At 44.2% G+C, this 23,042-nt stretch overlaps 1 protein-coding gene across 1 annotated transcript in view; it reads right to left on the bottom strand.

The window, feature by feature from the left end:
- PRL (prolactin) overlaps nucleotides 1-22,191 on the bottom strand; it is a 60,910-nt gene extending 38,719 nt beyond the window's left edge. Inside the window, exons 1-3 of the mRNA XM_069613839.1 lie at nucleotides 22,111-22,191; nucleotides 14,539-14,720; nucleotides 10,791-10,898 (exon numbers count right to left, since the gene is read on the bottom strand). Coding sequence (XP_069469940.1) covers nucleotides 10,791-10,898; nucleotides 14,539-14,720; nucleotides 22,111-22,150 — 330 coding nt within the window. The 5' untranslated portion in view covers nucleotides 22,151-22,191. The remainder of the gene's footprint in view (nucleotides 1-10,790; nucleotides 10,899-14,538; nucleotides 14,721-22,110) is intronic.
- Nucleotides 22,192-23,042: the final 851 nt, after the last annotated feature.

Genomic DNA, 23,042 nt, shown 5'->3' with positions numbered 1-23,042 from the left:
GGTAAGTAACTCCCACATCATTTAATAATGAATATACCTACACTGTGACCTACTCCTATGTCATGGAATCTGTGAGCAAGCATAGTGTCTGGGAAATTATAGTGGGACTGTATGAGAAGAGGTGTAGCCATCGGTCTATAGCAGTAGGTGGTCTACAAGCTATAAATATGTCTCTTTAGATGTTGTCTTTTCCAGCTTCACCTCACACAGTCTCTCAGCCACCAAAATCATGCAAGAACACCACCTGCTCCTTCCCTGTGGAGTTCCGAGGCAGTACACCACCAACTTGTATTGTTCTAGCCTGTGAAGTGCACGCAGGGTTTGAAAAGCTGCACAAATGTTGTGGGCTTGCAGCAAGGAGTTTTTGTAATGGCAGATTACCGCGAATTGCTTTGTAAAGCAGTGACCTATATTGCAGCAATACAGTGTTGCAAATATGCAGAGTGTGCGTTAAACATGGGATATGCTCGTCACTTTGGGTTAGAATTGTAAAACAACATTTGACAGAGTGCTTTGCTGTGATGAGTCACCACAGCAGTTCCCTGAATTATATAACACAAGACAATGGGCCTCATTACGAGTATGGAGGTAGCCATGGTGCTATTAGTGCCATGGCTACCCCCATACCTCATACCGGGTCCGGGTTCTCGGTATGGGGAATTACAGAGCCATTCCAACCTTGGAGGACCCGGTAAATCCCCATTCCGAAAACCATTCCCCATTCCCATTCGATCCCCCGTAGGGCTCAATGGGAATGTGGAAGGAGCTAATAAGGGGCCCGCAAATAGCGCGCCCGTTATTAGCTCCCTGGTCCCTTAGCGGCTCCGGCTAATGGCGGCTGGTAAAACCAGCCGGCCTTAGTGGGACCTGCGAAGGGATCTCGGAATGTGGCGGTAAGGGGTTAACGGCACTGGCATCCTTACCGGTGCCGTTCACCCCTTACCGCCACACTCGTAATGAGGCCCAATGTATAGCAGAGCAGCGTGTTTGCCTATAATCAGGGGGCACTTTGCAAATGTAAACACATTTTAAATGCTAACATTTAAATTAAGCTGCCTCCTTCAGAATGTTACTTTTTTCAACTAAGCATTTTGTTATATGGTGCACCCTATGCTACTCAATACTGGGAACTACTGTAGTGTTTCAATGGACATAATGCACCCAACAATATTCACAGCATAGTTAATAGGGGTGCATATTGGGGCTCCCAGATATGTTAAGCGAAGTTTTGAACAACTAGTGAAGAGTGCAGGCTTTGCAAAGATTTGAACTAGTGAAGAGTGCATGGTGTGTTAAACATTTTCTCATAATCACTGCAGGTTAGCAGCATTGTATTGCTGCTTAGTGATTCACTGGTTAACACTGAAGCAATTAGGAAAAATACTTTAGGTTTCCTTTAAAGACCAGGAGTGCGAAATAAGTTGTCACTAAGCTGTAGGAGAGGCTTAATGAAAAGCTGTCATTGGGCTTTATATAGCTGTGGTATAAGATGTGTAGGCGGCTGTTGTAGAGGCTGTTGGCAAAGCTGCTTCAAAACTGCAGGGTTAGTTGTGAGGTAGGATACTCAGGGGCAACGTGTTTGTCTTGGAAGCAAGACAACGCGTAGCAACACAGGTTTGAATCCCGTTCTGGCTCTTAGAAACCGGTCTCTGGTATTAAGCGTGCTATAAAAGAACAGTTATATTTATAATTATGTCTAGGTGCTGTCATTAAGATATGGCTATTTTGCATGTTAAGGATGTGATTAGGGCCTGACTTGCTGTCCTTAAGCTGTAATGTAGGTTTCACATTTGCATAATGCATGTGTTTGACAGCCTGACGGCAGCTCCTGGAAAGCTATACCGCAGCTCCTGGACAGCTAAACTACAGCAACAAATTGAAACTTAAATAGCTACACAGCTCACACAACGTTATAATGCAGCAACTGTGCATCCTTCATCACAGATAAAATGAAGCCTTTAACGTTTCTTCATGGGTTACAGAGCACCACACAGGTGTAATGCTATGCAGATTCCTTTAGAGAGATGTTTATATTTTCACGACAATAACCTGACAAATGTGTGGTTTCCTCGTCAAGATACAGGGCGAGAAGGCATATAACTGTTAACCAGAATGTGCATAGGGAGAACTTTCAAGGTGCCTCAGGATATAGCACTTGTGTCTGTGAAGGAAATCCTGACAGAAAGCTACAACACACCTTTTTGTTAGAGCTCCAAGCAAAGTTATCAATTTCAGGTCTATAGGTTAGGCCTACAGGAAATTGCTACCACTAAGTAGAGGTTATACAAGCATGAAACAACTTATTAAACAGTCCCTAAAAAAGATCATTTTACAACTTTGAAACATGCTATACAAACGGCATGGTGAGACCTTTGCACGACACTGAAGAGAATTCTTGTTTTATGCTGCTAGGGACATAGGAAAGTCCCACAGAGAAGAGTGAATGTCTCTCTGGTCACCTTGTGAGGTGCGGTCTCAGTTATAATGAAGAAGAGATTAGAGAAAAACAACTAGCAGTCCAATCTAGGATGTGGTGAACTGTGTGCTGCACTTCCATAAAAAGGGTTTATAGTGATTGCATTGAATGCCAACGCATCGAATGCCTTCATATCTAAAAAAAAAGCAACAAAAAAGCATCAAATGCATGTTTTTTTTCTTCTTTTTTTTTTAATCGGGGGTTCTCCCCAACCCCTGTTTTTTACCCCTTAAAACCCATTATAATTAAAATAAAACCTTTAACTTTGAAAAAATGCATTCTATGCTTTTTTTCAATGCATTTTTTTGATGCTTTTGTCATTCAATGCTTTGTATTCGAAGACATGACTGGATACCATAAACAGATGTCTCACCTAAAGACTAAGGAAAAGGATAGCCTCAAGCTGAGTCAAATCCTGGTTAAACAAGTAGTATGAGCACAAGACACATCAAGTGAGTTATCAAGAGGGCCAAATGATCCTCACGAGGCAGTCCACAAAGCTCATTGCTTTGCAGGACAAATGGTAGTTCCCCTAAGTGTTCCCAAAGGCAGGAGTGGTCACCTACCTTGTTTACGTTGGAACTCCTAAGATTCCCTATAAAGTGTTCTATGACAATAGGCGTAGAACATTCCTCAGGCTTAAGGGATTGTCTACTATGCATTTATTTTTAGGCCCATTCAAAAAATTGTTCAGCACCATATTAGTCAAGTTTTAAAGTCACATAATATGCCGACTTTGATACCTTATGTTGGCTCAGTGAAAATTCAATGCTGAGTTGGAAAAAGGCATGTAGCGTTAGTCCCAGGGGCTTCTTCATCAGATGGTCCACAGTGAAAAGATTGGTAACTATAAACCCCCTATGCTTAGTATTTTTAACTAGTCTGATAAAGTTATCAAATCCTGCATCTTTTGTGAGTTTCAGATAAGAAAATGGGAGAAATGTAACCTCTCTCTAAACTACTGCAAGGCGGACTCTAAGATGATGCACTGGCAGTGGTAAGCCTCTCTCCACAACTAACATCAAGCCAACACATGACTTCAGAGCTTTGCCCAACTAGTTTGCTGTTCTCCCTGACTCCAAGTCCAAGAGAGGCATATACACTGGATACAGCATGTTTTTTAAAAGCAAATCTTAAAGGATATCAGGAAAGGTTTGGGATTGCATCAAGGGTAAAGTGGCAAAATATTGTCACCTTACCTCACCCCAAATATACCCCACCCAGAGTCTATGAATGAGGTCAGTCCTACCACTTAGTGACTCTTTGGATGACATGTGAAAAAGTTGCTTGGAAAATGTTGCCACTGAGGCAATTTTTCCTCCACCTTAAAAGGCGTTCCCCGACATAAGTTAGGATTTGTTTTATTTACTATCCTAAACTCCAGTCCTAGAATATTTGGGGAAACTGCTTGATTTTCTTCAGAATGAAAATGTGATTTAATGTTGCAACATTTTCCTTGGCAACATTATCACTGGATATCAATCTTTGGACGCCATCTTGAGGTTATGTATAGATTGCAGAGGGCTCAATGTTGTGACAAAAACAGATGCACACTCTATATCATCATGAACACATGGGCTTGTGGACAAACATGAGTAGAACCTGACTTCCTTGAATTTGGCATACGTGTTTTTAACAGATTGCCTTAAGCCTGAATGCCAAGGAGAAACTGTTCATATGATGGTCATGGCCCTGCCCTCTGATTTAAAGTATACACCTGTTAGTTTGTAGAGGATGAGAGACCAGATCTCACTGGGCTCCAGCTGGCCAAGTTAGATGCATTATTACTTCTGCAACAAGATACGAACTTCAAGGTATATAAATGCCAGGTGGGGTAAAGCTCTGTGTTATATTGGACATGTGTAGAGTGGGAAATGTACAGACTCTATAAAGCAGGATCAATGTTTGGAAGGCACTCACCACCAATAAAACCTTTTTAGAGATCATTGTGCAGAACAGGAATTTTGGGGCCAACAATGGTACAACAGCACACACTGACTGTAGTCACCTCTAATAGGCTCCCTAAGAAGGCGGTTATTTTAACAGAGCAGTGTCATCAGACATTTCAAGGGCCGATTACTGCTCTTTTCCATGCTGTTGTTTGAAAAGACTTGCATTAACTCCAATTACAATTCCTGTGCCAAGCCTACGGGTGAGTGTCGTTCTACCACAACTGGAAAAGAAAGTCAAGGATCACCCTTTGGCATTCCCAATGGAGCACGGAGCATGGGAACTGGTCAGGAGACCACAGATGGATTGTTTCCTGAATATTTGGTACATAAGACCATGCTGTCCATCCACCTGGGATTGAGCCCCCACTACACTAATTTTAGCAGGATCTGCTGTGAGGCTGAACAATCCACCCTGCTCTTCCAGTTCAATGCATTGCATATTTTTGATATTCATTGATCTTTATTAGCTTATTTTCCTTAAAGAGCACTGATTTGAGGCCAAATCAGGAAAGTAAAGACTGATTGCACCCCCCTACGAGACCATAATCCCTTCAGGTTTAGTGTGCAACAAGACACCCTGTTTCCCTTTGAGTCTGTACTCATGTCACTGACTGAGTTGGCACCATTGGTTTGGTGGCAGCATTATCTTGTTTCTAGTAGGGTGCAGCCTGCTTTACTCGGCCACATCCTTAACCAGAATCCCCTGTATAACGACAGAGTATATTTCCAACTACAGGTGTTGTTTCTACAAAAGAGTGAGTGGGATACATTTGCTGCCATATATGGAGATATCTACTCCCTTTGTTGTGCAGTGTGGACTGATGTTGCCAAAACAACAAATGGGCTTTTTGTGAAGAATGTCAGGATGCAATCAAAGGATGAATCCACACCTGAAAGAAAGCCTGGGATGAAACCATTGAACACTGAATGCTGCAACTCATCAGTGATTAGGTGGCTGCTGGATGTTTTAATCCATAAAACCTTGTGACTGGGCTCAGAGTTACCCCCTCCACCCCCAGCTTCCTTATTAACTCAACAATCTACAGCCTAAACATGTTGTTAAACTAGGCACCCAGTCTCATAGTGCAGATGAAGACACCTAATCAAAAATACATTTGAAATAGTGAGGATGCAGCACTGGTCCATTCACTCATTTAAATATTGCTCTGATTGTAGACCAGGGGCCAAATCTAACCCTCATGCCCCCCACAAGACTCTCAACAGGAAAGCAGAGAAAAAACAGATCTGCCTTACTCTTACGCCAATCACCTCGATCCTGGATGCATCGCAGGTGTGAGAAGTGTTATTCTCTCAGACAGCTGCTCAGACCATCAATGATTTGGATGACATGGAAATGCCAATGATCAAGCAAGTCGACTAACTGCAAAACCAGAGATTGATGATATCATCACTGACATCACGATGTAGCCGCATTATACATGAAGTACATATTCATCCATTCATGAGGTTACACAAACATGCACTTGTTTATTGCATATATGCACGAAGCACATGCTTATGACTCACATAGGTGGAAGACAGACACACATACATATTTCTATATATTCATATCCTTCGCCAAAGCTGAAACCGCAAGATTAAAAGAGTTCATATATTTAGCTTCCACATGCTTGACTGCTACTAACATGGAGAAGACATAGGGAATGATATACAAGCTATAGGTCTCTAAAATGGATGGCAAAGGAGAGACAGGTTCGGGTGCATGGAAAAGCTGACATAATCTCAGCAGCCAGAGGCGTACAGAAACAAGGTACCCATCCAAGGACAAGTGGAGATGGGAAAGTTTGAGTTACCAAGACAATGAGCCACCTGCATAAAATCAGGCTAAAATCATCATAATTATAAGCAGGACAGCTCCATTTCATGGTCTCCACACACGTGACCCAGCCGAACAGGACAATGCCCATTGAAACAAGGTGGATGGAGAGGACTGTTCCCATTGACCCAGAGGGGGAAAAGCTACATGTGTTGCCCACAAGCTACTAACTGAAAACATTCTCCCAGGATTAGGTGATCAGAGATGGCAACATTAGGGAACACTTTGCACCTCCATGTTCATTCCCATTGCCTTGAAATGGTACACTCAGTCTGGTAACCATCCACGGTCCAGGGATTGGAGGACACATTCTGCCCAATCCAGATTCACCATTCACTTGGGGATATAATTTGTTGTAAGGGCCAATGGTTTCTCTGCAACCCTGCAACATTGTAGATTGATACTAGTAGATGTGGTCCTAGGAGAAACCACTAGATATGGCTATCAAATAGTAGAACCGACCCATATAGCCCCCGCATGTATCCAACCCAAAAAGACCAATGTAAATGTGTGATAGGTTTCTGTGGTGGGACCTGGATTTGTGACGTCACACCGGGATAAAACCAGGAGAAACATGCTTGGAAGATGAGAGCTACGGAGGATATTGTTTTTCTGGTGTGATCCCCTTCATTTTGTTTGCTAATAAAAGACAGTAGCTTTGCCCATGACTAAGTCTTCCGTCTTGTGGGGCGGAGTCTTTGATGGGTCCAAGTGTTCTCTGCTGATAATTGGGGTGACTACTTGAGAACCCCGGACACACCTATACATGATATTGAATCTCCACTAAGTATCTGCGGACAATGGAATTCTGCCTTGCAGGGAGAGAACCAGGCAGTGTCCTCTCTTTCATGTGTTGTCATGTTTGTTGTTTGGTTGTGCATTTATGATTCATAAGATATGAATATTCTTGTTTCTGTTAAATTTTTATTTTTTTCATTTTTTTGTGCCAGTTGTTTAGCCCTTAACCATTTTTGTATTTTGTGTTTTACGTAGATGTGATTTCTGGATTTAATCAAATATATTTTGTTTGACTGCACATTTTCTTAATTTATCCTGCAAGTCACCTTATTCGGTTACTGATATGTCTTCCTCTTCCTTCCTTTTCAGCTATGAGGTTTGCCTTCTTTCTGTTGTTCATTATTACTCCCAGATTTCAACACAGAACAGCCAGCTTCCAGAAGACTGGCCATGATAAAAAATACAGGTGATTATGAAATCTGACAGTATCTAAAAAAAAAAAACAATTGCAGATTTAAACACTTACCATGGGCCACTCAGCAATTCATTCAGGGCATGCTACCGTATTTTAAATCCTTGCCCATGAGTTGCATACTCGGACCTAGAATTAATTCCATTTGAGAATATTCCAGAATTTGCGTGACACCATGTCAGCATTGTTACCACAGTGTTTATTTGACTATGTATGAGTTCAGCTCCAAATGTAAATATGTCTAATATAATTTAAATATGTACACACATCTGTCAAGTGGTTGTTTAATGCTTTACTGATTACATGGTCCCATTCCATCCCTGTCATTGGGGCTGTGCGAGATAAGCCACTGGGGAACCCGGGAGTGGATAATGGAACCAGTGAACAAGGCTCCACTCATCATTCGCTTCGACAGTACAGAGTTTTGTAAATACGGTCCACTGTTTTTGCTTAGGTGGATGTCGAGTTGTGCCTTTCGGGCAAGCAAACATTTTGGACAATCGTGGTTCTAGAATCTTCTGCAAGCTCAAACAGTCTAGAATGCCCTGAGTCTCATGCAATAAGGTGGACCGAACACTTCAGAGCACACGCCAGCCAATCACAGGTCATCTATGTAGCCTCCTCCTACAAGCGAAAACAATGTGCAGCGGACTAAGAGAATTTCACATTAAAGGCGGTAAAAACATCTAAGGGTGGTCGTAGCTGCCAATTCTGCAGGGTGGGCTTGGGCATACAGACACTTGTTAAAAAGTGTCGCACAGTCCTATGGAAACTCATTCCTTTTGTGACATTTTCTTTAGTCGTATGCAAGGGGCGTTTTCTGGTAAAATGGGTTGAACATTGAACATTTTAAAGAACATATGTTAAGTAACACTGGCCAAAAATTCTAGCAGCACAGGGAAGTAACTCAAACTGTTACACTTTGGCCGAAAGAAATGTGGTTTACACTAGCATGTTGGAAGCGTACTTCAGGCATTGACCTATTAAGCTTTAGGACAGTCCAAGTCTGTGGCCTGCCCCCCCCCCCCCGGATCCTCTCCCCCCCGAAGTACACTCTCTCCCCGTCGTTTAATGTATTCCAGGCGTCAGGCACTGCATTGTACAGCACTACAAGCTCCATAAATCCGGCGCAAATAAAAGCTCTCTGTCTAGCCCTCACCTTTTCCTTGCTGTCAGAACCATGCTGGACTAATTGCATACCGAAACAATAAAAAAACTGCAAAAAACACAAACACTCAATAGCATCCTTTAACCCAATGCAAAATTAGAATGGTATAATGTGTACGTCATATTTTATAAATTTAAAATGTTAGAATTACTGATCAATCGAGGAAGGTCCTAGGGATTGATCAAGTTCTGTCCCCAGCTGGGACGTTTGGTATAATTGGGCAGAACTTAAATGCCTTTCTGGCACATAATGATTAGCCGCACCCGGGGAGCCTCCGAGGTGAGACGAGACGTTTTTGAAAGGTGTTTGCACTTAATCTGGAGGGCCAGGCCCGGAAAGAGCACTCAACAGTCCCAGGGGAATTAATTAAGCAAGTGTGAACACACCGTTTCCCGAGGTGTGGAGAGGAAGAAACACTAACCGCGGAAGGCAGGCACGAGAGGCAATAACACGGCAATGGTGATTGCGAATGCTGCCAGGCAGGAGTTTAATATTCAACGGGTTCCTGTTAATAAGGACGTTGGCCGCCTGCTCTAAGTCGCCCGCGCCGCGCGTGCTCCCTCACGCTGTTCCTAGACTACGCTCTCATGTACTAATGGCACCAGGCGACTGTTGGCATTTGTTAGATTTATCAGCAAATAAATGTCTGTTTTCTTCATGTCCCCCAAAGATAGAAAACGGTGGACACGACTTTCTGATTGCAAACAAAGCTCTAAAAACTCTTTAGAAACGTAAACAATACCTGCAAGGGATATAGGTCCTCATTACGATTTTCCCTCCAGGAACCCAGGCCGGGACCTTCCCCATTCCCATTTCAGCCCCCATGGGGCTGAAATAGGAATGGGGGAGGGAGCAAACAACGGGCTGATTACGAGCGGCCCATTGTTTGCTCCTTCCTCCCCTCGCGGGGCCCGGTAAGCACGCCTGGCTTGACCAGGTGTTACTTACCGGGTCCCGCGAGGGGAGCTTGGAATAAGGCGGAACGTGTTTAACAGGTCTGCCTCCGTTAGCGGGTCCCGTTAACCCGTTCCGCCTCACTTGTAATGAGGCCCATAGTATCTGAACAACACCCCTCCTTCTCCCGCGCCATCTGCTTACACTCTTATGTCCTTCCCTCAACAATGCTCCTTACTCCATCCTTCTCGACCTCTAATTTCAGCGTTTCTCCTATTTTCTTTTTCTTGCTCTGGCTTCTACTCTCTTCTCACGGTCACGTGTTTGCTCACTCACTCCCGTTCGTCTTTCTCTATTGCTCTTTCCCTCATGTTCTCACTCTTTCCTATTGTTTTGCCTCATTGGCCCTTAGGGGGTTATAATCACTCTCTGGCTTTCAGCCCCCATCAGTTGCCCTCATCCTTCCTTACTCTAATCCCCGTATATGTTTCTTCCCCTCCTTCATTTAATTCGAACACCCATCTACATTATTCTCCTTAATTTCATCCCCTCAATCAGTTTACTCTAAACCCCCCTTCTACCTTCCTCCCCCCACGCCCCTCTACTTCTTTTCCTCTTCTCCCTGAACCTCTCCCCCTTGGTCTCCTTTCCTCTTACCTTCCTCCCTCTGACTTTGTGCTCCTCTATCGCTTTCCTTTCTGCTTTCATTCTGCTGTGCCGTCCTCTGACGCGTTTTAAGTTGTATGAGAACTGGCAGAGAAAGGCCCTTACACTCACTTTAAAGCGTGCAAAGCAACACATGTGCCCCTTTCAGAATATGCACTGCTTTATCAAAGTTGCCCTCTTTTAAAGACTGCTTTCGGTTGCTTTTCTATATAAATGTTTTTAAACAAAAATAAATAATTAATCTGGATTCTATCTCTTTCCTTCATTCTTCCTCCACCTGTCCCTCTTCCCCCATCTTGATACTTTTTGGGATGACCCCGTTCCACTATTCCATTACCTTCCCCTTCCTTCCTCCTATCACCTGCCTCTCCCCGCCATCTACCTCTTGCTCTCGTGCCCCTCCTACTTTTACCCATTCCGTCTCTTTATCTCTTTCCCTACTCTCGTTCTGGCTTTCTTACGCCTATCTCTTTCCTTCACTCTTGCTTCCTCCTCCTACCTTTGCCCCCTCTGGCCTTCTCCCACCGGCTTGGAACTCCCGCCACCGGCTTGCACCCGCGTGCGGGAAAGTAAGGCATGCGACTCACGTGGATCTGCTGGGCCTGCTCCTTGTCTTCTGGAGTGTTCAGCGAGGACGTATGGCAGGTATTGATGGATTTCATTATGAACCCCCGGCCTTGGGCATACTGTTCTTCCTATAGATCGACAAGAAGATCCATCAAGACGGGGCAGGGATGAAGCCATTACCTGAAAGGGACCATGCTTGACACTTGTCTGGGTGCATCACATTCACAAACAGTGCACCCCCATCTGTCATGTTGCTACTTGTGCGGGTGTGTGTCGCAGGACGTTGTCCCATGCACTTCATCATTTGCCGGGGTTAAATCACATAAATCTTGCATAATTATGTCAACCCTGGACAGCCCAGCGCATGTGAACTTTGACCCCTTCCCTTGGTACAGCACCGGTGTCTTGGGTCACAGTCTTTCCATTAATCATCACAGCATATGAATGTAGCAGCCATGGGGGCTTTCCCTCATGTGGACTGAAGGGTGGCCTGGAGCAGCCATAACTCAGACTTCAAAAACAAACAAATGTGTGTTATTAGCCTATCCGCAGAAAGGTGACCTCCATGTCTTTTTTTTGTGTTTTCTTTTCCCCTAGGGACCTAGATTACAAATGCTAAGCATGCAGAAACATTCACACAAATCAGCCTCCCACCCTCACACCATCTCTCCGCCTCCTGCACACACGAGGGGTGCATGCATACTTGATTTTGAGGAAAGCGGTTTCCTTGTCAATGGGTAGATAAGTAAGGAATCCATGAGGCCTCAACATCTTTTGTTTTCTGGTGAAGGGCAGTAAAGGGAAGAAAGGGAAGGGAAAGGAGAAGGGGCATCAGTTTTACGGAAATCATCAATAACTACTCTACAAATATGAACCATACGGTTGAAATAACACATTCAAACATTTATAAAAAAAGAAAATAACGACTAATGTTTAAGAGAAAAATGGACACAAGAACTACTCCACTAACTTGAACCATACTTTTAATAATAAAAAGGTAAAAATAACATAAGTTAAACACGGAAATAAAGAAAAAACAGCATGAATTTAATATTTAAGAAAACATACGAAGATAGAAAGAAAAGGCATATTGTGGCAAGTAACTGAAGGGTTTTGAGCAGTTCAAAGGGCAAACGGAAGGAGTTGTAGGGGAGGCGGGTTATTGGGGGTCATTACAAGTTTGCCAGTATCCCGCCGGTAATTCCGGCGGGATGCCGGCAAACAGTATTCCTGTTCCCGTCACCTCATATCCCGGAATTACTGAGATATTACAAGCTGTGGGAAGAGTGGTAGATGCCCATTCCATGGAGTCCTGGAGGGGAATGCCGGTGTTACCGGCACTGGTAATACATGTGGCAGTTATACCATTTGTTTTTTGCTGGTGGGGCCCTGTTTTACCTCCAACTCTTGGCTGCAGGTGAATCAGCTACCCCCACTGGAAAACTAGTAGTCTGCCGGTCCGCAAAAATGCCAGTACACGGAAATACTGGCACTTTTTTAATGGACTGACCAAGTCCTATTCATTGACACCTTTCAAAAGTATTCCTTCACAGATATAAATTGGTAATTGGAAAAATGAAGGGGTGTTGACTTGCACTGCCAGATATGAGGGTCCCTGCGCTACTAAATCAATAATAACCGTATCACTTAATTGATGATGCAAGATCAATAAAAATGCCATCACAAGTGTACACAATAAAACACATACATTTGAGAAGAAGCAGTTATAAGGAATTCTTTTCATGATTTTTTTCAGAACGTTTTTGTTATTTTCACTTCGTTGTTTTTAATCTTTATTTTTCAGTGCGCAATGAGTTTTGTTTACCCTTTTTCTTATCACCTCTGCTTCATACAAACCGCGATAATACAGTGTTTTGTAGATTTAAATGTTCTCTGTTAAGGGAAATAGTCTCCAAAGCAACACTTTTTTAACTTTAAATCGTTTTTAAGAGACGCAGGGCCTGATTTACAAAGAGTTCTTTATTGGCCTTTTCCCATTGAACAACGTATTTTGTAAACCAGGCCATATAGTTTTTGCTATTTTTTGAAGCCGCAGATTTTCCTGGAACAGAGAAGGATGTCAATCGGGCATTGCAAGTGTGTGCTTGCTCTGAAAGTATTCACCAACATTGTTCAAGTATGCATTCCCTAGATCATGAAAGCGCAGGTGGCCAAATAAAGCCCTGCTACTCTCGGTCGTCCAAAAACCTCTCGTGACCAATCTCTGAAATTGGAGAACTAGTAAGGATACTTGTTTGACAGTCCAGCCCACGATGCCAGCCTGCACTGAAGCTCTGATTCCCTGACCATGACTGTGCCTGATGGGTCCTGCTGGCTGCTACAGTGGTGCGGCTCGATTGCCGCACCCACTGACAGATGCACTAATGTATCAGATCGAGGCTCCTCGCTGCACTAAGGCTTGAGTTCCCGCGCTTCCCCCCGCTCAGTCCTCACCAAGGCATCATAACATGTAAACTATATATTTGGGAAGACAATTCTGTAATTTGGAACCACACCTCTGAACTTTCGTCCAAAACTTCTGTGGGATGTCTCAAGGGAGATACAAGCATCTGTCAGAGTTTCTGGGCACATATCTATGCCCCTTTGGAACATGGAATTAAAGGGTTCTTTCAAAAAATAAAAATATTCTGCCCAAATAAAGGCAAAACACAAACTTTGTTTGACCAAAAAATATCTCCATTCAACTCTCTACTTTGCCTGCTCCCCGAAAATATCCATCTCTGGGCAGCCCTGAAGATCCAGAATTCTTCCTGTACCCACATACTATCACTGCATGGTGTCTACAGCATGCACCCTAGTTGGTGGGACTGAACCACTGAGTTTTTTTTTTTTTTTCGGTTGCTTGCTGCTTCCCCTCTTATTGCAGCTCCATCCTTGCCTGCCAGTGCAGGAAATGCAATGTCAGTGACAAGAAGGTGTGTGGTAGTGTCTGCAACCTGTGCCTCTCCAGAAGTCCCATGATCCCTCAGAGTTGGCTATGCTGCTTAGGACTTATGGGAGCTGTAGTGCAAAACATATGGAACGCCAAAGGTTGCATACCCGGGATTTATTGCGGTCACATTATAACAGCACTTTCAGTTGCTAGCACTGATGGAGATTGATTGAAGAAGCTATAGGAAGGATGTCTCTTTAAGGGAATATTAGACACCCTTGGCATACCGTCTGGTTGCAACATTGCAGCTGGTGTGTGGGTCATGGTTCATTCTACTTGGTGACCCCATACTCTTGTTTACCTGGTCCCCAAGAAGACATGTAGTCTCCCCGTCACTGCTACCCCAAATAGTTTCTCATCAGCAATTGTTCTGAATTGATATTGCTGATGCCCATATTGAAACCCATTCATATATGAGTTTGAAATCTACGGCTAGCAGTGATCAAAGTGAGCGGGAACTGTCGGGAGCGGTGTTCTGCTACTTACATTTTTTTCTGTTTCCCATTTCTCTACTTTTTACGACCATATTCACCATTCTTTACAGAGGATTAGTCCATTCAGGTCCTTGTGCAAGTGTAAAGTTGTATTAGGAGCCTTAGTTACTATTCACTTAGACTATTGCAACGCCCTGGCCTCAACACCTTGTCACATGTTGCACTGTGCTTCCGTCTACCCTCTTCCCTGCCGGGACCACAGTTCCACTACTTTCTTTGGTACACTTCTACTATTGACACCTAGTATTATTGATACCTATTTCCCAAGAGGTTAGTACGCAGAAGGCAACGAAAAAGAACTGTAGGGTACTGAATACTTACAAATTCATTAAACATTTCCGAGGAAAGGGAGTGGATGTAGTGCGAGAGTTTCACTGCGCGGTCAAACAGGTCATTTGTCGAGATTTGGCAATTAACCGCGCCGTTAGGGCAGATAGGAGAAGAAGTCACACCGTTCCTTTTCAGAAGCATGTTAGAGGCCAGAGCAGTCAGGAGCACCATGCCTGGAAAGGCAAACACACAAACATCAAGACTTATGAAAGGTTTCGGTGACCATTAGTTGTGACTGGGAGAGAAAACAACATGTGCAGCATGCTTAAATAATTCCAAGTCTTGAATCCAGGGGGCAAGTCCTAAAAAGAAAAGTGGGCAGACTCATTAACATACCAATTGAACGTGGCGTGACCAGAAATTAGCCTATCAAGGTGCCCTCTGAAAAATGTGGGTGGACTTTGTCCACCTCGTGTACCCTTGACTTGATCCCGGCTTAGATTATCAGCAACACAAAGCGGGTTGCTCTGACGGGCAAGAAATATTGCTTCTTGAAAAAAAGGTGTGTGTGTGTGTGTGTGTGCGCGCATGAGGAACACAAATACACGGCATGCACAGAGAAGGAAGCACTGAGTCTTAAAGGAGGACAAGAGGAGAAAAGCTATGTGAGGTAACAAAGAGCCACAGAAACTGGCTAACTGGCAAACAAAGCGCAAGGGGCAAAAGAAGCATGGACGCTGGCAAGTTCTTAAGATCGAAAGGAAGCGACCAGCCACATAGCACATATAGAGCGGGAGGCAAAGGAGCTCACTTGTCTTACAGGGGGTCAAGGGGTGCACAGCGGTTACATGTGATTTTAACAAATTACATTTTAACGTCTTACCCCACCCTGAACCCCCACTGGTAGCACACGAAAATACAGTTTATAAAAAAACGAATGGTTGAAATGATTGGAGTTCAGCTGTACCAAAATAATGTACAGCCGAAAATGCCGAACATTTTAACCAATCGGTTTTCATTATAGCAAACAAGGAAAGCAGAGGGTGCAGGGGTGGTCCCTGCACCCTTGTTCGCTATATTGGAATCGGGGGTGGGGGCGGTGTCCCCTGCATCCAAAACAAAGTTTTGGACAAAAAATTAAAACAAAAATTAAAAAAAGAAAAGGACCCTGCAGCGTCGGTTCCCATCCACGGTAGTGAAGGGAACTAGCGCTCCAGGGACTCGGCATTACACAGCAAAGTGTGCCGCCAAAAGGTAAGTAGGGGCGTGGGGGGAGCGAGCTCTACAAAGGGGGTTTAGCTGTGGTGTGCTTATTTCGAATACAAACATTTAGAATACGACCGTTTCATCTTCGAAATGTTTGCATTCTAAATAATCACCTACAGCCCCCACCATCCCTTTTAACCCCTTACCCCATCACATATCTATTTATTTTTTGATATTGTGTTCGTTATAATTTCATTATATTGTAAATTCATTAAAATAACTCCATACTGTGCACAGCCATATGTTACACACGGAACACGGGGCAAAAGAGACACCAAATCTGACAAGTCTTAAAGCCAGGCAGGGGGAGACCAGATATATGCCATACATAGAACAAGGAGCGAAAGAAGCACGGAAGCGGAACCATCTTTAAGGTGGACAGGAAGAGATCAACCACCTGGCACACATAGAGCAGGGGAAGACCAGCTAAATGCCACACGCAGGGGGCAAAATAGCCACAGCAGCTGTCAATTCCGAAGGGCAGGCAGGTCTAGATCAGCTACATGGCACGATAAAGCAGGGGGCAAAAGAGCCACAAAAGCTGACAAGTCTTAAATGTGGGCAGGTGGAAACCAGCTACAGGGTACACAGAGGTCAGCGGTAGTAGGGACACATAGGCTAAAAGGAGCAGGAGAGGGCCAGCTACATGGCACTCATTGAGCCGGAGGGAAAAGGGGGACAGGAGGCGACCAGAAAAATGGCCCACACACAATGGGGAGCAGAAGAGCCAGGTAAGCTGACAATTATTTTAGGGGTGCAGTAGGGGTCCAGCCACATGTCACAGATAGAGCAGGAGACAAAGACGCACATATGTCTTTAAGGGAGTGCGGGGGGGGGCAGGAGGAACGCAGCCATGTGCACACATGGAAAAGAGGGCAGAAGAGCCACAGAAGCTGACGAGTCTTATAGGCAGGCAGGGGGAGACCAGCTAGATGCCCCACATTGAGCAAGGGTTAAAAGAGTCACAGCAGCTGATGAGTCTTGAAGGCAGGCAGGAGACGGCCAGCTATGTGGCACCCAAAGAGCAGGGCAAAAAGGGACACTGAAGTGGCCACATCTTGAAGGCAAGCAAGTTCATGGTTTCATAAAACAGCAGACAAAAGAGCAAAGGAAGCGCACACGTTTTACGGTATGCAGTGTTAATAACGAAAAATAAATAACGACAAACATTTTCAGTCACACCTAAAAAACGAAAAAAAAATGTCGGTTTGTTTTAGTAAAAGGGTATATGGATGGTGGGGTAAGGGATTAAAAAGGGTGGGGGTAGTTTGGGAGGGAAGTTGTAGAAACAAGGACTGAAAAAGTTGTACTTGTTTTTGTTGTCGTTATAAACACATGTAACCACGTCTTGGAGGTGGTCAAGAGAAGGTCAGCTACAAGGCACACATAGAGCTGGGGGCAATAGAGCCACAGAAGTTTTAAAGGTGGGCAGGGGGAGGCCAGATAAATGTCACACAAAGAACAGGGGGCAGAAGAGCCACAAGATCTGGCAAGTCTTAAAAGCCGGCAGGAGGAGACCAGCTAAGTGGCTCAGATAAATCAACAGCAAAACAGTCACATAATCCAACAAGTATTAAAGATGGGCAGGACGAGACCAGCTAGACGGCACAGATGGAGCCAGGTAAAGGAGGGACCCAGAAATCGAAAATTGTTACGGCCAAGGAGACTGGCTACATGGCACAGATGAAGCAACGGTAGAAATGAGCCACATAAGCAAACAAGTCTCAAAGGCATTGTAGAGGATACCAGCTACATGACATACATACAGCCAGAAGCAAAAAAGCCACAGAAGCTGACAAATCTTAAAGACGGGCGGGAGGAGTCCAGCTACATGGGATACCCAGAGTGGGGGGCAAAATAGCCACAGGATGATAACAAGTTTTGAAACCGGGCAGAAGGAGACCAGCTACTTGGCACAGACAGAGCAACAGCGAAATAGCCACAGGATAATAACAAGTATTAAAGGCAGGAAGAGACCAGCTACATGACACACATGTAGTAGAGGAAAAATGGACACAGAAGCTGACAAGTCCTAAAGGTGTGCTAGAGGAAACCAGCTACATGGTACATGCAGGGCATGTGGTTAAAGAGCTAGGGAAGCTGACTAGACTTGAAGTTGGGTAGTAGACAAGCTACATAGCACAGAGGGAGCAAAGGAACAAAATAGTCACCAAAGTTGACAAGTCTTAAACGGTGAGCAAGGGGTGCCCAGCTAAATGGCCCACATAGAGCATGGAGCTACAAAGTTGCAGAAGCTAACACATCTTAAACACAGACAGGAGTCCAGATATATGGGACATTAACATCAGAGGGCAAAATAGCCACACAAGCTTAAAGTCGAGCAGAGGCAGAAGGAGACCAGGTAAATGGCATACAAAGAGCAAGGGAAGAGACAAAGAAGCTGGCAAGTCTCTAAAGGGGAGGCATAGACCAGCTTAATGATACACAAGGAGCAGGGAGAAAAAGGGACACCGAAGCTGACATATCTTGAATGGCGATGCTTGTGACCTCGTGCAGAAGGGATGTGACCTAGCAGTTCGGGCTGGACTGCCCCTTTGGCGGTGGGACCAAGCCTGATTTGCATATGGTATTTCCCCCTCCTATAATGGCTTGATAGGCAAAGAATGATGGGCTGGAGGGCTGCCCAGAGCAATTGCCAGAGGTTTAAGATTAATTCTAAACTTTCCAGTCATCACCTTTTTGTTGTTGCCTTGTCACCCCTAGTGGGACGGGTATGCCCACTTGTGGTTCGCATGCCTACTTGGCGAAGAGATCCAAGCTACTCTTCAGTGATGATGCCCAATGATGCTAAAATATGTCTTGGTACGCCTTTTGTCTTGTGCAGAAGGGATGTGACCTAGAAGGTCGGGCTGGACTGCCCCTTTGGGGGTTGGACCAGGCCTGATTTGCATATGGTCTTTCCCCTTCCTGCAATGGTTTGACAGGTGAAAATGATGGTCTGTAGGGTTGCCCAGAGCAATTACCAGAAGTTTAAGATTAATTCTAAACTTTCAGCCATCACCTCTTTGGTTTTGCTTTATCTTGAAGGTGGGCAGGTGAAGACTAGCTACATAGAGCCATAGAGCAGTGGGCAAAAGAGCTACAGAAGTTAATAATACTTAAAGGTGGGCAGGAAGAGCAGGGATCAAAATGCCACATAAGTTGACAAGTTCGAAATGTGGGCAGGAGAAGACCATCTGCCTGGCACAAATAGTTCAGGGGTCAAAAGTGCCACAGCAGCTAACAGGCCCGAAAGGCAGGCAGGTGGAGACCAGCTACCTGGAACAGAAAGAGCAAGGGACAAAATATCCACTTACAGTGCCAAGTCTTATAGGCAGGCAGGAGGAGACGTGCTGCATGACACATATAGAGAAAGGATCAAACGAGCCACATTTGTCTCGGGGGGATAGCCCAGGGGCAACGTGCTGGTCTTGGAAGCAAGACGACAAGGAGCAACACAGATTCACAACGCCGAGCAACACAGGTTCGATCCCCGGGTCCACGTTTAGAAACATCTGGGTATTAAGCACATTATAAATAACCAATTATAATTATAATTATAAGCTTAGAAGTCTTCAAGGCAGGCAGCAAGAGGCCTGCTATATAACTCCAATAGAACATGGGGAAGAACAGACATTGAAGCTGGCAACTCTTAAAGATGGGCAGGAGGAGACCAGCAACATGGCACCGTAGAGCAGGGGACAAAAGAGCCAAAGAAGCTGCCAAGCTTTAAAGCTGGGCAAGAGGATCAATGTTATATTGCACACTCAGAGAATGGGAAAAGAGCCTCAGAAGCTGACAAGTCTAAAAGGTGGGTAGGTGGAGACCAGCTGCATGCCACTTAAAAAGCAGGGAGCAAAAAAGACAGTAGCAGCCGACAAGTCTTAACGGGTGGGTAGGTGAGACAAAACCGATTCATGTGAGTTAAAACAAATAATGCACAGTTTCCCAGTAGGAAGACAGCATGGAGCATGGAGGCAATTGTGTTCTTCCTATAGTTAGTTCCATTGACACAAGATTTGAATGGCAGCAGATGTCAGTGCATGAGCGCAATCAATGTGTAAGAAGTGCAGTGGAAACCTGTCCATTTCTAATAGCTTGTTAATCAAACTTCCCCTCAGAATTGGGAAGTATCTAGTCTAGGATTGATAGTCCGCCAGAGGTCATCTGACAAGTGATAATGCCTCTACCACCAAACAATAAAACCCGTTTTTCGGAAATTGGATTTGGGAAACGTCGCAGGAGGAACTTGAAGAGCCCAAGAAGCCCGGCCACTATAGATTTGATGTTCCTACGCAGGCCCAATTTCCCACTCCTGTGTAGTTAAAGTGATGCATTTTTCTTTTTTTCTTTTAACGGACTGTAAAGATTTAATGATGAGAAAGATGACTTCTTGTAAAAATTGTAAAGCAATTAAACAAGTACAATCAAAATAAATAAATAAATAAATAAGTAAAACCCGTAATGGTGTGCTCTGTCCTAAAGTTCTGTGACGTGGGTCAGATGGATCAAAGTCCAGTGCATTCTCATCTCATTGTGTTGGCAACTGTGAAACATGTGTGGAGCTGCCCTGGATGCATAGGATGTTTGGCGTGCAGACACAGTAAATGATGTGCAACACATGGCTCCTGGTGCATCAATGCTGATTGTATCTGGTTCATTCCATAGCCCAATAGGCAGTCTATTTAAACAAGAGGCTGCCTTGAGAACATTATTAAAATAAATGCATTGGTTTTTCATCCTGATACCCAGATATTTTTAATCCGGCATTGATTAATTGTTTCCCCTCACTTTTGAACTTTGTCAGGAAACCGTAAAACGTGTCTTTCATGGCTAACCAAACTGTGTGATGCTGTGCAAATTACTTTACCTCCATGTGCCTCATATTAAAAATTGTGCTTATACACCTCTCCATGTATTTGCAACATTTACATTTATATAAAATAAGGGTCCAGATTTGAGGTGGATTCTCATCCTGTGCACAGTCTCAGGGCCGGTCAAAAGCTGACAATCTAATCCCAATGTTAATCTGAGTCCAGAGACCAAATGTCACATCCTTGGTAAGACTAACTATTGGTTGTCAGATGAAGAACTCAACCCTTTGTACAGTTCAAATATATCGTGGATTGATTACACTAATTAGCTACAGAAGCTTCCGATCTTAAATTTCTGAGATGAGGGTGTGAGGAGTGATTATCATTTTGAGTGAGGTGTGTGTTTTAGCAGTTACAAGTGCTTTTAACACACAATCGGGCCTCATTACAAGCCTGGCGGTCCGTAAATGAGGGTGCCGGTAGCAACGTACCGGCACCCTTTCCGGACCACCAGACTACGAGAATGACTGCAGGGGCCGGTGCTCCCGGCAGGTCTGACCTGTCGGGAGCATCGGCCGCTTCAGGCATGGTTTTCACAGAAGCACTGGCACCGCTAGCAACTGTTCTGGTGCTTTCATGTCCCAATTCCACTCCACGGGAATGGGGAATTATGCTTTCCGCCACCTGACATCCCGGGCTGAGGGGACTTGTAATGTCCTGTGGCACAAGGTACTCAGGCGGTGGAACAGTGTTACGAGGGCCGCTGCATCCTGCCGGTAGCACCGGCATGTTAAATAAATAAGTAATGGCCAATCTGGAACCTTATGGTCTATGTTGCCTTTCCTGGTTATTCGGGTGACGCAACGTAAGGTTGGCCAAGACACCAGCATGGCATCTGAGATAAATGCAAGTTGCATGAAAGAGATCTCTGAGGGTTCCAGGGGAGAGTGCGGCAAAGGCACCTAGGCTAGAGTTTACCTAGTGTCCCAAAAGTGGTCCCGTATTTTACAAATAACATACATGGCAGCCCCTAATTTCCCTTTTAGATATAGGTGAACCTCATTTGCCACCAATGAAATACTTAGTTCCAAACTATTAAGTGAAAGTTTAAAAGATCTTCCCCATCAAATCATCGTTATACTCTGTGCTTCCTTTCCCCAATTTTACATTTGAAGGTTTGAAAATTATGCCAAACAACTATTAAACAATTATTAATTCCAATATTTAAATGTTGCCTTCTAAGTTGGATTTTTATTACAAATATTATATATATATTGCTTCCCTGATTGGGTCTAGTTTATAGGTGGAAGTATGCATTTAAAGATAGTAGTACGGTTTAAGGGTGGAGGTAATTACATTAAACCTCTACATACAAAGTCATCCTGAATATGCTCCAAAGAGAATTCAATTCTTCAGTTTACCACCCCATTCAGAAGGCATTTTATAAAAATATTCTGCCAGCTAAATTCCATCAACCAGTAAGTGTACAGATTAGTGATGCATGTCAAGATGGCATATAGAGCATACAGAGTCAAAGACATACCCTTTAATGACAGTCCATTGATGGCCGCAGAGCTCGCCATCTCTGCCAACGTACTGAAGCCCACAATGTCAGAAGAAAAATCTTGGTACATTTTCTCTGTTACATCCCGCTTTATATACAGTCTCTGATCCAATATTATAATATTCAATAGGATCTGTCCAGCCTGGGCCCGGTCACGCAGTCATTTCCGTGACATACCGCTCCTAATTACAAACATCAACTAGACACCCGCCCATCCATATTCAGGAAAATATTGTGAAAAAGGAAGAGAGTGTTTGTTCATATGAGAAGCTGGTTAATTAACTTTGTGTTTTGGCCTGGACCCATGGAGTCTGGGAACATTGAGAGGACCAACTGTTCTATATGACACCAAACCTAATATCGGAGCCCAGACAAGCTAAATTAGCATCCCATTGCATCTCTGCTAACAACAATCCATATGAGATGCTTACAGGTGAAAGGCTGTTTCTATGTGCAATACACTAATCACATGTTGAGATGCGTATGCCAGCACATGCACATTGATGAAGCCGTGTTGGAATTGGGTTCTTCAAAGTGGGAGACAGGAGTTCCAGGCCCATGTCAAGAAGGCCAGAGATGCAATGGGAATGTCAATGGTGGCACACGAGGTATTTAGGGAAAGGCGAGGTAGCATGGCATGCTATTGAGATACTTGCTCAACACTGGCAAGGACCTCACACAACATTCAACACTTTAATGAATTTCTTCTCTCTCCCACTAGTCCGAAACATGTTAGTATAGGGGCAGGGAGCGCTATAGAGGACTGATTGTTGCATTCAGGCCAGCTGACTTTACAGTGAGGCGAGGCTCCGTTACCTCTGCGGAACTATGTTCCAATCAACTGTACATGGTAAATGTTCTGGGTGAGACGGATGAACTGATGATGAAACAGATGTAAAGCAGAATGCTAA

The sequence above is a fragment of the Ambystoma mexicanum genome, chromosome 5p (genome assembly GCF_040938575.1).
Source record: "Ambystoma mexicanum isolate Mex_15411 chromosome 5p, UKY_AmexF1_1, whole genome shotgun sequence".
NCBI classification, from domain to species: domain Eukaryota; kingdom Metazoa; phylum Chordata; class Amphibia; order Caudata; family Ambystomatidae; genus Ambystoma; species Ambystoma mexicanum.
Note: the sequence above shows the minus strand (reverse complement) of the source record. Positions and strands in the feature narration are given on the sequence as shown.